The 14,099-nt window shown below is 50.5% G+C and overlaps 1 protein-coding gene across 2 annotated transcripts in view; it reads right to left on the bottom strand.

Annotated features, from left to right (window-relative positions):
* COL27A1 (collagen type XXVII alpha 1 chain) overlaps positions 1 to 14,099 on the bottom strand; it is a 141,394-nt gene that overhangs the window by 35,621 nt on the left and 91,674 nt on the right. For both annotated transcript variants that reach the window (XM_033077501.2, XM_033077502.1), the window contains 8 exons: positions 13,742 to 13,795; positions 6,463 to 6,516; positions 6,067 to 6,111; positions 5,440 to 5,484; positions 5,191 to 5,244; positions 4,411 to 4,464; positions 2,157 to 2,210; positions 575 to 628 (listed from right to left, as the gene is read on the bottom strand). In XM_033077501.2, the coding sequence (XP_032933392.1) occupies positions 575 to 628; positions 2,157 to 2,210; positions 4,411 to 4,464; positions 5,191 to 5,244; positions 5,440 to 5,484; positions 6,067 to 6,111; positions 6,463 to 6,516; positions 13,742 to 13,795 (414 nt within the window). The remainder of the gene's footprint in view (positions 1 to 574; positions 629 to 2,156; positions 2,211 to 4,410; positions 4,465 to 5,190; positions 5,245 to 5,439; positions 5,485 to 6,066; positions 6,112 to 6,462; positions 6,517 to 13,741; positions 13,796 to 14,099) is intronic.

Below are 14,099 nucleotides of genomic sequence, written 5' to 3'. Positions count from 1 at the left end.
GGGAGCCCAGCCCTGCCCTCTAACATGTGTCCTATCTCATACCCTAAGCTGAACAAGCTCGTCTTGGAGCAAGAGCAGCAGCTCAGCCTCTTGCTCTATTCTGAGCCAGTTTCTCCTCCATGCTGTCTGCAGGAAAAGGAGCTCAGTCTGAATTCATTTAACCCGGGGCTTCCTCATCCTGCTCCAACAACTGACCTCAGTCCTGGGAAGGGACACAGCCCCTGCCAGCCTCAATCCAGCATTCATCCCCTCCCACGCCTGCACAGTGTGCCCAGTGTTCCTGGAGCTGCTCCTGCTCCAGCGTCCCGGCGCTGCACGGACACAGCCTCTGGCAAACAGGAGGGGTCTGTTCCCACAGCTGTTCCCACACTGCCCCTTTCACACTCCCTGTCCCATCTGAGAGGCTCAGAGAGACTGGGGAGCTGGGGCTGGACCAGCAGCAGGAGGAACAGGCTGGGAGGGTCGTGGGATGCAGAGAACAGGGTCAGCATGTCCAGGCTGGGGGAGAGCAGGGACAGAACCTCTGGGGAGTTGATGAGGCACAGAAGCTCCACCAGAAGGTGGCCATACTCACTCTTTGGCCAACGAGACCTTGCTCTCCAGGGATTCCTAGCTGGCCAGGATCACCCTAGAGGAAGGAAGCACATACAGAGAGATGAGCTGTTCACTCAAGTGAGGGAGCATCAGGTACTTCCCACTGCACTCCTAATTCTGATTATTTCTTTCCTTCTCCTGCACAAATGCCTTCAGCTGAGTTTTCAGGGGGGTTCAAAGGCCCAGCACAGGGGCAGCAAAGAAGGACACATCTCACAGGCTCTGCTGCAGGGATGCTCAGCAGGACAGGGGTCACAGAGGGCTCTGAGCTGCCTGCAGCTGCAGTTCCTGAAGGCACTCTCAGACAAGCAGCAGGCTGGGTGCAATGTGGTGTGTTGGTAGACACAACCAGAGTGAGGGAGAAAAAAAAACCCAACACCCTTTTAGCTCCAGTTCCAGAAGAACCTGAACCTTTGAGAGCAGTTAAATGAACAGAAGGCAGTGGAGCTGGCAAGCAAATGGATCTTGCCAATGTGGCACTGGGGTAGGATGGCCACAGGGCAGCTCTCTCCCATGGGTGCCCACCCAACAATCTGCTTTGCATGGAAGAGAGCTCAGGAAATGCAGAGCATCCAAGGGAAAAAGGTTTGAGAGATCCATAAACCTCATCCCACAGCAAACTGCTCTGCACAGACCAGGCTTAGTCCAGCTCCTTCCAGTTTGGAGAAATGCAGGATGGGACTCTCACTGCACAACTTCCCAGCAAGGCCAGCAGGTAGGGTGTCTGTGCAAATCATCATGTCCTGCTCCAAGGAGGGCCAGCCAGGAGCACTGGAGCTGAAACACTCATGCAGACTCAGGATGCCAAAGACACGGTAGCTCCAGTGAAGTGTCAGAAGATTTGCCAAGGAAAACATGGCAAAGGATGGCGTGGGGGGTGGGAGTGAAGAGCAGCACAGAGGAAATTGCATTTAATCCCCACATAGAGTTTGTTCAAAAGCTCTGCTCACAGGAGCAAATCTTCAAACCAAGGGGGTTAGGATTGAATAAAGCCCCCTCTGAGCTGCTCAGCACTGGGATTTTTGTCAAACAAAGAGATGGCTTTTATGTGGACAAGAAGGTGCATTCATGATCTGGAGCAGGGCACCCTTCCCCCTTAACCATCAGAGCAGCTCAGTCCCCAGAGAGCTGAGGCTTGGAAACTGTGGCAGGACCTTGTCTGAGGGTATTTTTAAATCTGAGACCTTCCTAAGACTCTTCTGGTTTCAAGGTAGAAGCTGCCTGGATCTCTGAGTCTCAAGGACTCCTCTCTCCATTGAGATTTTGGATCTGCAAAGAGTTGAGCTTCATTTCCAAGGCCCTTGACAGCTCTTGAGGCACAAGATCCCTGGGATGAGGCTTCTCCTCAGCACTGACAGCCTCTCCCTCAGCATGGGGCTCAGGAATTTGCAAAAATGGCTAAAATTAACCCAGTTTTAGGTTTTTTAAACTTTATCTTATATCGAATGCACTGTCTGCTTTGGCTGCTGGAGGGTAAACCTGCAATGTCAGTCCTTCAGGAACACAAGTTGTCATTTATCTCCCCAGTCTGACAGAGAAATTGCACTCAGGGATTTTTTTACCTTCATGCCAGGTTCACCTGCAAGACCAGGTTGTCCCATTGAGCCTGGCGGTCCCTGGGAAAAAAACCACAACAAGATAGTGAAAAAACCCATTGTAATGAAGCAGAAAGCAAGATCAAAGACATAACTCCTTTAGCAGAGCTCTCCTGGGACAGCCAAGCCCTGGTTGCAATGCAATTACCTCCCTGGAGCTGGCTCAGGGTCCACAGCATCAAAGAGGCCCCTCGTGCCTGGATTTTGGGAGGGCTCTGCTCAACTCTCACACCTCCCTCTCCCCAGCCTCCTCTGCCAAGCACCTTTCTCTGCCTCCTTCCAATCCCTCTGCTTCCTAAGGTCAGAAACCCCACCAGGGAGCAGCACTGGAACCAGCTGGGATAGAAGGGAAAAGTCCAGAATTAGATTTGGGAGCTCTTTGCAAGGGTCCAGCAGGCTGGGCTGGTACAGTGGGTAACAGAAATGTTTGGCACTGCTCTTGCTCCCTGCAGCCCCATTTCTCCATTCCCACTGGTGTGAGCACATCCTCTGCACCAACAGGCTCCTTCTGATGAGGGTCAAGCTGCCCCATAGCTTCCAGCTGAGCCTTTGCTCCCATTCCCAGAGAGGCAGGGGCATGATGGTGCTGCTAAAGGGAGCTGAGGGCAGCTCAGCATGAATTTTGGCCAGGTTAGCCTTGACATCCACCAGCCAGCTGTCTCTGGCCATACTGGGCCAGCAAATACCCAAAGGCCAATGCCTGGGCTCAGACCAGAACTCCACAGCCCAGGCTGGACTGGCTGAAAGTTTCTCACTCTTGTGTGAGCACAGACTCTAGTAGAGGGGTTTGGCATCCCTCAAAGAGCCAAAAATGAGTGCTTGACCTGGAAAAAGATAGGAATGAAGATAGAAAGATGGAAGATGTGAGAATGACCTTGCAAACTGTTCTCACTCAGTTCAGCTCTATGTGCAGCCCCTGAAAGAGGGGTCACAGTCTCTCACTATCTTTAGTACCAAGATCTATTGGGAGCTTTAATCTTTGTACATTTGCTCCTACCTCTGGGAAGCATGGAATGAGAGTGTGTAAAACAAGCCCAAAGATGGGACAGTAAAGCTTCTCTTTAAAGGATTTGAGTGGTTTATTTACTTATGATATTTGCATTCCAGACAACAATCTCCCTTCTTTTTACAGTTGGGAATAAAGGAAAAAAGAGCACATAGTCAAGGGAGCTACCCAGGGAATAAATCCTGGCTTGCTGAACTGGATTCAAGCAGAGGAGGGAGCAGGGTGTGTGTTGGGTTTGTGAACAAACGGTCATGTCACGCAATGAGAAAATTCAAGCTCCAACGAAAGCAAAAATCCTGCTTTGGTTTCTCTAGAGGTGCCAGTGCAGAGAGAGGCTCCTGGAGGAGTTACAGATTTGAATGAAGGTCTGTACTTTCTTGGTTGGCAGCATCCAGAGTGGCTCAGTAGCAGCTTTCCAGCTCCCCAGTGTGGTTTACCATGCTGAGAGCTCTCTCCATCCAGTCCAGCAGCCATGAGAATGGAAACTTTAATGACTCACACACTTTGCATAGACTGCATTCAAAGCCACCTTCATGTCTGTGTTACAGCTCAGGACCTACAGAAAGGAGCTGGGCAAGGAGCACTGGCACATGTGACAGAAAGAGCCAAGACTGTATTATTTTAAGAGGAGTAAAATAAAGCCAAAAATGCAGAGGAGTTGGGGGAAACCATGGAGGCATCCCCTGCACTCCACTGGGGCACACTTTGGCAGCTACTGCTGGGTTTTGGTGTGTTTGTGTCACTGCTTCATGGCAACCAGAGCCCAGCAGCACTGTCAGCAGCAGAGGCAGCTCTGGGCTTCCTGCACTGGCTGCAGCAGCCTCTGCTGGGGCTGCCATGGCCACCTGGGCTGGCAAACCTGTGTTTGTTTAGCACCAGGGAGAAGGGAAGACCAGTATCAGTCTGAATTGTGCTTGGATTTGTTCCCTGACCCTGCACTCTGGTGCAAAATGTTGGTCCCTGCCATGGTCACCTTTTCTCTTGAGAAGATGGGTCTGTACTTCCAGCAGCTGGGTGTCTGTGGCCTCTGATGAAAAGGGTGCTCAAAGTTCTGATTTCACTGTTTGTTTTGGAAGCTTTCAGACTTCAGAGAAGTCCTTTCTGATTGTTCCACACTGCAAGGTGTGGAGATGCTCCCCTGCATGGTTATTCCTCCCTCAGTCCTGCCACTCCTGATGGAAGGGGAAATCAAACAGGAACAAAGTTCACACCTACCTTTTGCCCCATTTCTCCCAAAGGTCCGGGTGGCCCCTGTGGTCCTTGGGGACCCTGCAAAATAGAGACACAATGCTTTTTTTCATACAACTGTTTTCATTTCTGAAGAGCCATCACTTCCATGGTCTGTAAGATGAAACACCAGTTCCCTCCCACATGGCAGAGGAGCTCTCACTGTGCAAGATCTGGCTAGTGGGATGGAGAGGCCAGCAGTGGGTGTGCTGAGGCACCTTAACAGGCAAAGAGCTCAGAACACCCTTCATCTTCCTGGCTCCCACCTAAAACAACTGCAGTGGGCAATCTGAAAGTGTCTGGTTTACTCTGTCCCTTTAGAGTCCAGCACTGCTGATCCTCCTCGAGGTCTGACTTTCCCCTGTGACTCTCCCAAAGCTGTGGGCTCAGTTCTGACACCATGAGCCTCCCTCCTCTCCCCCTCCCACTCCACCTTACACTGCAGCTCCTCCTGTTACATCTGACCCTGTCCCAGACCCAACCTTGCCCTTCTTTTCTACTTTCCCTTCCAAAATCCACCCCAGGCTGTATCCTACACTCTCCCTCACAGATCCATGGCTCCCTTTTGCTTTCCAGGGGTCTGACCTTGTCTTTCCTTATGGCTCCTAGGACTCTAGCCAAATCTTTCACATCTCTGACCATGCTGCAATTGGCAAGGACAGAGAAGCTGGGAATGGGATAAATGGTGGGGAAGAGACAGACAGAGAAAGAAATGAAGTGTCTGTGTGCAAGGAAAGACAGATGGAGAGAGAGTGATGAGACACTTGCCGGGTCGCCTGGAGCCCCTTTTGCTCCTGGAGGTCCAGAAGGTCCTTGGATACCCTAGAAAAATTAAAAACACCAGGGTCAGCTCCAGCCTCTTGGAAGAAATGTGTACCTCAAAAATGCTCCAGTGACAGGAGGGAAGAGGTGGCCCTGTAAGTGTGAGATAGGGTCCAGATTCTCCCTCCTGGACCAGGACTCAAAACTTAAGGAGTTGAGGTTATGAAAGAAAGAGTAGAAGGGATGGACACTTACTGGGAAGCCGCGTGCTCCAGTCTCCCCAGTGTCCCCCATCTTGCCCTGGGAACACACAGTTACAGCAATTAGTTACAGCAATTAGTTACAGCAATTATCAGCTGGGGAGGAGCTGACACACCTGAGGTGCTGCGGCCTGCAGGGCTCTGAGGCCAGGTGGGTGTCCCAGGGTGGGTGTCCCCAGTGTGGGTGTCCCCAGGGTGGGTGTCCCAGGGTGGGTGTCCCAGGGTGGGTGTCCCCAGTGTGGGTGTCCCCAGGGTGGATGTCCCAGTGTGGGTGTCCCAGGGTGGGTGTCCCAGTGTGGATGTCCCCAGGGTGGGTGTCCCCAAGGTGGATGTCCCAGGGTGGATGTCCCCAGTATGGATGTCCCCAGGGTGGATGTCCCCAGGGTGGATGTCCCCAGGGTGGATGTCCCCAGGGTGGGTGTCCCCAGGGTGGATGTCCCAGGGTGGGTGTCCCAGTGTGGATATCCCCAGTGTGGGTGTCCCAGGGTGGGTGTCCCAGTGTGGATGTCCCCAGGGTGGGTGTCCCCAGGGTGGGTGTCCCAGGGTGGATGTCCCCAGGGTGGGTGTCCCCAGGGTGGGTGTCCCAGGGTGGGTGTCCCCAGGGCTCTCACACAGGACATACCTGCAGCCCATCTGGGCCCGCCCTGCCCGGCTGCCCTGCCCGGCCCTGCAAAACAAAAAGACAAAGGCACATCAGCAGGAGCACAAACTGTTGGTGATGCTCTTCCACCCCAGCCCATCTGCTCTTGCATTTTTGTGCATCAGATTTCCCTTCCTGCAGCTTTAGAGAGGCCAAACACCAGGGATTGTGCCCCAAGGAACTCCCCAGCCAGCTGGGAGTGTGGGCAAGGCCCCTGATCCCCATGCTGGACAGATTTTACTCTGCTTGCAAGACAGACTCATCCCTGCTGGTTGATCCTCATGGAGCAATTGGACATCCCTGTTCCTGGAGGAGGATGTGACCCAGATCCTGCCCAGAGCATTTCACAGCACAGCTGAGAGCAGCCTTGGCACTCACCTTGACACCGCGCGACCCTGGCTCGCCTACGGGTCCATCAGGGCCTCTGGCACCCTGGAAGGAGGCAAAAGAGAGGCACAAATAAGAACACAGAGGATATGGCTCACTGGAAAATCCAGCTGTCACTTTAGCCTTGGCCACCAGGACAGTCCATGAGATCAATCCTGGCTCAGCCAACTTATACCTGCTTGGGCTGGGCACAGCAGCTCAGAGCCCAGGACTAAAAACATTCTTTCTGTGTTTTGTTGCTCCATTTCTCACTGTTACCAGCACACAGCACTTTTTATTCCTGTTAAACCAACTACCAACCACTAACCCAAGCCAGGGGAGAAAAGCAGGCCAGGAACAGCCTTATTTTCAGACAATAGTTACATGACAACAGTTTTGCAATGCACAAACTTGCACTTCCAGCCTTATTGACACTAAACCTTTTCCTTCCTAGAAACCTTTCTTTTCCAACACCTTAGCCCTTAACCCTTGCCACACCACACTGTTGCAGGGTCACAGTGGTGGTACAGAGGTGCACAAACCCCTGCACTGTACCTTCACAACATCTTGGGCCCCAAATTCTTCCTAAAGAGAAAGATGTATTTGCTGGCAGGTGGCCTCCAAGCCCTCAGCTACAGCTAGGTGATATTTAAAGATCTGGCTGCTGTTAAGGACCAGGCAGGTACATCTGGAGGTGGGGAGGGTGTGGTGCCACACCTGGCTCCTGCTCCTGGGTGTGTGGGACACAAACCCTGCTGCAAATGAGCAGGTATGAGTAGCAAAAGTTAAGCAGTTCATGGTACAGCTCAGGCATCACTGAGGAAGGGGCATCCTTGTTGTTTTAAAGGGTTCCAAGTGAGGAGAGCCCTGGGAAGAGGGTGAAGATATGATCAGAGAATCACAGAAAAAAATGGTTTGGGTTGAAAGAGACTTTAAAGATCATCAAGCTTGTTCAGGAAAGCTGAAAACACAACCCTCAGCACCATCTGACCCCCAGAGACCAGTGTGTCACACTGATAGAAAATAAAGAGCCACAGTCAAAGAAAATAAAAGAGTTAAAAAACGGCATATGAAGAGACTCCATTAACAGACATCATGTTTGTAATCAGTTCATGAGCTCAGTTAGGACTCTTAGGCACTACTGCAATATAAATAATAAATAAAAACACAGAGTGGTGCTAGAATGTAGTGGTAAGAGGAATTCTGAGAGCTGGCCAATGCAGAAAGGGAAAACAGGAGCCAATGTGCTTAATCGGGATGCAAACCCAGTGCCAAAAGTAATAACAGGGCTAGGGAGCCAGTGTGTTAGAAAAGCAACTCCAGGATGACAGGCAAAGAGAGAGACTCACAAAGAAAGGCAGTGTACAGCAGAAATGTATAGGAACTCCAGCCAAATTATTACAGCAGACAAACATTGTCAATATAGAATAATGCAAAAACTCCTACTGAGTTTGGCAAAGCCCTGTGCTGCTGAGAGGAGCAGAGACTGAATAACCAAGAGCCTGTATTGCACTGCCAGTATGGCACAGCTCTGAAGAATGCTCAGCCTGGCCTCCAGGACAGACAGACAGACAGACAGGGGCTGTGCCCCAGATGGGATCCCCACAACCAAAGGGGTGTTTCACAGCTGGGGCTGTGCTGCACAAATGTCACAGCACCTCTCACCAGCCCAACACCCCAAGTGCTGTGGCTCATGCTGGCCCCTAGATCAGAGAGCAGTAAAGACCAAAAGTTTTATTAATCCATGTCCCTATAAACCTCAAAGCACAATGACAAAGACCAGAAGGTCCTTTAAAAAAGCAGGGCTACTGACAGCTCGAGTCAGACAGCCCTGTTACTTGGGGTGATGGAAGAGCAGGGCCTGGAGGCATCTTGGAGGCTGCCTGGGGTGACTGGGACACCCAGCAAAGACCCAGACCTGCACTGGGAAGGGAGGTGTCAGCATGGGTGTGATGTTGGCACCCTGGGAAAGCACCCTCAACAACCAAATGCTCATCCTCCCTGGAAAACAAACTGTTCCCCTTTTCTTTGAGCAGCCACTTGGGTATTTTGTGCAATTACATCTTCGCTATGTGAGATGATGTGGTGACCTGCTAGTGGAGCAGGGGAAGGATGTGCAGAGGGCAAGGATTCCTTAGCTCAGACCTGGCAGAGGGAACAGGGATCAGAAGCAAGTGGGACATGGAGATTACAGTGATGATCTGGGTTAGAGATGGGAAGGAAACTGGAATGAGTCTGGCCCCTCCAGACCCATCTCCTGTAGCCTGTCCTGCCCTGTCCAGCCCCTTTGCCAGTGCAGGGGCTGCCCTGAGCCAGGTGGAGCTGTTGGGTGCCCTCAGGGATGGCTGTGGCTGGGGAAGTGTTTTCAGTATCCTCATCTCTTCCAGCAGAGCCCTGTCACCAGCATGGCAGGATCTGCCAGGGCAATCTCCCTTCACAGCAGTCACTGCCTAATCCCATCACAGCACATCTCATTGGCATCTGACCTGAGAAGGAGAAAGTGACCCTCTATTCTCAAATACATGTGGCAAGCTTCATCTTCTCTGGGCTGGAACCTGGGAGAAAGGCTTTCCTTAATCCACCCTGACAGGAAAAACTACATTTAGCCAATTAGTTAAATTTTAAAAAGTCTCTTTCACTGACAACACTGGTTAGAGATGAGTGAGTGAGGTCCTGGCAGCTCTCAGGGAGCATCCCAAAGCCAGGAGCCTCAGTGCTCCTCAAGGTGCCTTCCCCCTGCAGACCTGGCAGCTTGGCCTGGCCAACAGGGCTGAGCACAGCCCCTGGGCTCCCCCTGGACCCTCAGTGCCCTTTGGTCAGTGGAGGCCAGGACAGCATTTCCCTGTGCTGAGCAACACCAAGCAGTGCTGTCAGAAACCCCAGAGTAAACAAGGGACTGTGACAGTGGCTGGGTGTGAATACTCCCAAAGGCAGGGCAGCTCAGCTCAGGCTTTGCCAGTCCAGGTGAGGAAATGGGGATATATCCTGCTGCTGAAGTAGACAATGTTCCTGCAGAGCTATGTACTCACCAAGGTGATTCTGTAGAGCAGAGCTGCATTTCCTCCTGTTAAACACCTACTCAGGGCTCAGACACACAGTGGCAGCCTCTGAACAGCAGCATGAAGGAGCAGCCAGTAGCTCTGTTCCAGAAACCCAAAGCTCCTTCCTTACCCAGTTATCCAGATATTGATACTTCACTATCACAGTCTGGCCAAACACAAAAGCAAGCAGATGCCTTGAGTGAAGCCAAAGGGAGACATCCCTGGCCGTGGATCTGGAATGAGCTTTTCCCCAAACACTTCTAAGGCTTTCTCAGTCAACTAGAAAGATCCCTGGAAGCAAAACAATACCCTCCACTTCTCCATGAACAACAACTCAGCTGAGCTTGAAAGGCAAATATTTTCAGGTTTGCTTAGATAACACCACTTTACAAATCCCTGGCATTTACAAATTCCAGCAGTTGGTGATGCTGGAAATCATCGTGTCCATGTGGCAGAGGCAGCAATTCCTTCCCTCTGGCATGGAGCAGCAAAGGCCCTGGAGTGCAGGTGTGCCCCCCTTATCTTGGGTTTGCAGGCTTCACCTGGGCAGCAGCTGATGCAGGAGCTGGGTGAATGAATGGCACAGTGAAAAAGAGAAATGTGCTTTGAGATTTGAAAAGCTCCTCTGTATCACCTGAGCCAGAACCCAGCAGTGAGAGGATAAAACTAGAAATACTGACAGGCACCTTGGCCAGGAGAACAGGGCAAGGTGAGGCACTTTCAGCAGGATTTCAGGTGCAGCTTTAGAATGTGAGTTACAAAATCATGGCTCTGGTTGATATTCAGCCTTTCATAGAGATTCCCAGTCCTTTTGATGACATCATCCTTAGGAGACCACACATTTTCCAATTCTGAGGAGCTGATTTGCAGGAATGTGCTTTAGGATTTAAGTGACATAGGGCAAGGGACTTGATAGACCAACTGCCTCCAAATTTAAACCTTGATTTGGTTAAATAATTAAGTTTAAGTATGTACTTAGCTGTCACTAGCTGGATGTTAAGCACACATCCAAGTGCTACACTGAGTGCAGATGAAGGGAAATGAGACTGGGCTCACATTTCCAAGTTTCTTCTCCTTAGGGAAGAGGAGAAAGGAAATAACATTTGAGGAAGATTGTTCAGTATCAGTTTGGTGGAACAAACAAAGACTTGTGAAGGAACAATAGCCCTGTCAGGACTAAAAAGAAGGCTACAAATTTAAAAAAGCTTTTCTTGTTAAAATATACATATCTTGACAATATAAAAGCTATCACAACATAAATGCAGACCCCAAAAAGTCTCCATTGTTCTTTACAATCAAAACCATATTTGCTATGTACGTTTGCTTCAAAAGCAGAATAACTTTAATGAAGCATTCACAAACAGAGCTCATGGAATCCACAAACATCTGGCAGGGGCTGCATTCATGTTTCCACTCTGAATTGAATTACCCCTTCTGTAAGCTAGGATAGACAGAGGGTAATGTCTGAAATTACAATTGGGGGATCATTTCCCCATCCTGAGTAAAGCAAGAGCCGGAATCAAAGGAGCAAGTAAGCAAACATAGGATGCTATGTGCCTGGAATATCTTCTGAGGGTATGAAGAGAAGGAAAATGTGAATGAGAGATATTCAAAGTAGAAATCCTCCAGGCAGGAAACCTGCTGGTTCTTACAATACTGACTTCCCTACATCATATCCACTGAAATCTGTAGAATTTCCCAGCAAAGCCCAGGTTTGTCCTTTTGCTGGGGATCTCAGAAAGTGCATCTCTGTGTCTCACAAATTCTGTATGGATTGTATCACTGCAGTGCTCAGACTACACCAGATCTGCACACAGCACAGCCCAGCAATGGCAGCTGAGAGCAGGAGCACCAGCAGCAGATGCAGAGGTTCACTCCTTGCTGGTAGAGCTTTAGGCAGAGTTTTACCCCTCTCCAATACTGCTGTCCTTAGGGCAAGACCAACTCCTTAATGCTCCCTTTTCCCCAGGCACCACCTCCTTTCTACATCAGTGCTCTGCACATCCTGAAGTGACTTTTTGCAGGCATTGCAGCCTGTCAGGGTGCAGCCACTGCTGCATTCCTGGTTTGCAGGGCTGGGATGCACTTTGAAGTCTGGCTTCCTCTGTGGAGGCACGTCCAGAGGGAGTGACTGGCACAGGGTCTGCTGGGCTGAACATCTGGAGAGGAAATGCAAACCCAGTGAAGCTGAAGGTCTCTATGTTATGTCATTCTGAGGATGGACAGTGCTGGTGGCAGCTGATGCTCCACAGGGTTTCTCTGGAGGGTTTGAACCCTCTGTCTGGATCCAGCTACAGCCAAGGGCAGGTCCCTGATGTCCCAGGCAACCTCCTTTCTTGGGAGCTGAATCCAGCTTTGCTTGTGGGCTGACTCGAGGCCAGTATGGATGTAAGAGCTGCAGAAGGTTTGTGTGAGGGAATCAGACAACCCAAGAGCCAGACAATTGGGCTGCCTGTGCATGCCTGCTGAAAGGAGGAGTTCAGTGGCAGGGATGGGGATGGATCCCTGGCTGGCAGCTGGAGGAGGCAGCTCCTTCTCTGTCACTGCAAACATTAAAGGCACTGGCAAAAGCCCCTGATGCCCTCAGAGGCCCCACCTCACCAGGAGCCTGCTCCTGTTGGACATTCCCAGCCTGGATCCATCCAGCAAGTGTTTCCTGTTCAACCCTGTGCTGCAGTTTTACCTTGAGATATTCTCCACCATCCATTCAGAGCCTACCATGAAGGAACACCTCCAGTTTCTCATCCAACATGATCATGGATGTCCCAGCCAGCCCAGTTAATCCCTGCTGTGCAGCACAGAGGAACCACAGTCCACAGGGGCCCCTCTGCAAGTGGAGCTGGGGAATGAATTCCATGAGCCTGTCCACCAAGGAGCACAGGGGAGTGGGAGCTTTTTCCCAGTCACAAGTTAAAGGACGAGCCCTGATAAATATCTGCCAAGCTTGGATGTTACTGGCATCCTTCTGTGATTTGAAAGTTTAGAGCAGTTCCAGGGTACATAAATCTGTGGTTACAAAGCTTTCTAGTTGGTTATTCCATTTTCTTTTGCTGGTCCCAGCTATTTGAAGAAAGCATTGACTGTGGCATAGGGAAACAAAATCCTTGGCTGTTCTGAATCCCTCAAGCAGAAGTTGCAGGAGAAGCAGAGAGTGGGAGTAGGTAAAATGTAGAGTTTACCTCAGTGTATGTCCTTGAAAATGAAACAGATCCTTGGAGGGAGAAATGCAAAATATGTTGTTGTTGGGGCCTTCAGCAGAACTCGTGTGTGCTCACTATTAATACTTTGTAAAGCAGCTGGACAAGGAAAAGCAATCCAAAGCAGGAATGCTCCAGCAATAAATATCCCTTTGGAGAAGAAAGGCTGAAGAGCTCAGTGGGACGGGGGCTGGATGTCACAGGCAGCCAAACAAGCAGCTTTGGCAGGTCTGGAGGTCACTGCCCTGTCGGCTGTCACCCAAACAGAGCAGGGAGAGCCACACAGGGGCTGACTCTGTGTGTGTGTGAGCTCTTTGTTGAGGGAAATGTGAACCCCCAGCACTGTCAGTGGTGCCAGGCAGAGCCTCACCCAGCACTAGGCAGGGTGAGGAGTCTCCTGTGCTTACAGGTGGTACTGCTGGGGTACATACACATAAAATCAGGGCTGGAAAAGCCCTCAGAAAGGCACAGGATGTGCTCATAATTTGATTTGCTGACAATGGTAAGCCCACCTTCCTCACACCTGTGGAGCCCTGCTGGGAGGTGTCAATCCTGTGAGACTGGAGGGGAACACATGGATAGAACAGCCCAGCTCTATTTCTGTCAGCCTTGTCTCCTAATCCTGTGTCATGACATAACATTTCCTCCTTCATCTGCCTCTGGCTATACCACAACACTTCACATCTCACCTACTTTTTCTCCCATAGCAATGCAGGCACCTTTTCTGGTTTGATACTTGCATCCTTTCCCACAGCCCATCTATACCTTCAGACAACTAAATCTTCATCATCCTCACCAGAAGCATCCATAAACTGTGTTTTGACATGCCAGCTAGCTGGAAAAGACTGGAATGACCTCTACTCTGGACACTCCTCTGCCCTTACACATCCTCTGCATTCACTTCCCTGCTAAGATTTGTTTCAAGCCTTTATGTGCAGCAGAAATGTGTCTGTGGAGCTGCTACCCAAATTCTGCTCAGCCCCAGATTAAACCAGCAGATTATTTTGCAGTGTCTGGAGCAGGAGAGGGATGGAAGCTCATGGAGTGCCTTACCCTGCGGCCTTTCATCCCTCGGACCCCTGGTGCACCACGGGCTCCTGCTGGACCCTGGAAGGGGAAAAAGGAAACAAAATGAGGAAGGCAGCAGCTTTGGTAAGACCCTGCATTCCTATGTGATCTGCAGGGGTGTCAGATGCACACCCTTGACCAGCAGATTGGTTCATTAAACACTTGCTAAAAACATCACCATTCTTACTTGTCTATAAATGGCCTTTTTAAAATTTTTATTTTATTTTTAAAGTTGTGGATTGTCTTTGGGTTGTGAACATTTAGGCCAAAGATCCTGGCTGAGGTTTGTATGCTTAATGACCTGCAGCCTGTTATCTGTGTCAGTGGTGTGATGTGAGGCTGA

The sequence above is a fragment of the Catharus ustulatus genome, chromosome 21 (genome assembly GCF_009819885.2).
Source record: "Catharus ustulatus isolate bCatUst1 chromosome 21, bCatUst1.pri.v2, whole genome shotgun sequence".
In the NCBI taxonomy this organism is placed as follows: Eukaryota; Metazoa; Chordata; class Aves; order Passeriformes; family Turdidae; genus Catharus; species Catharus ustulatus.
Note: the sequence above shows the minus strand (reverse complement) of the source record. Positions and strands in the feature narration are given on the sequence as shown.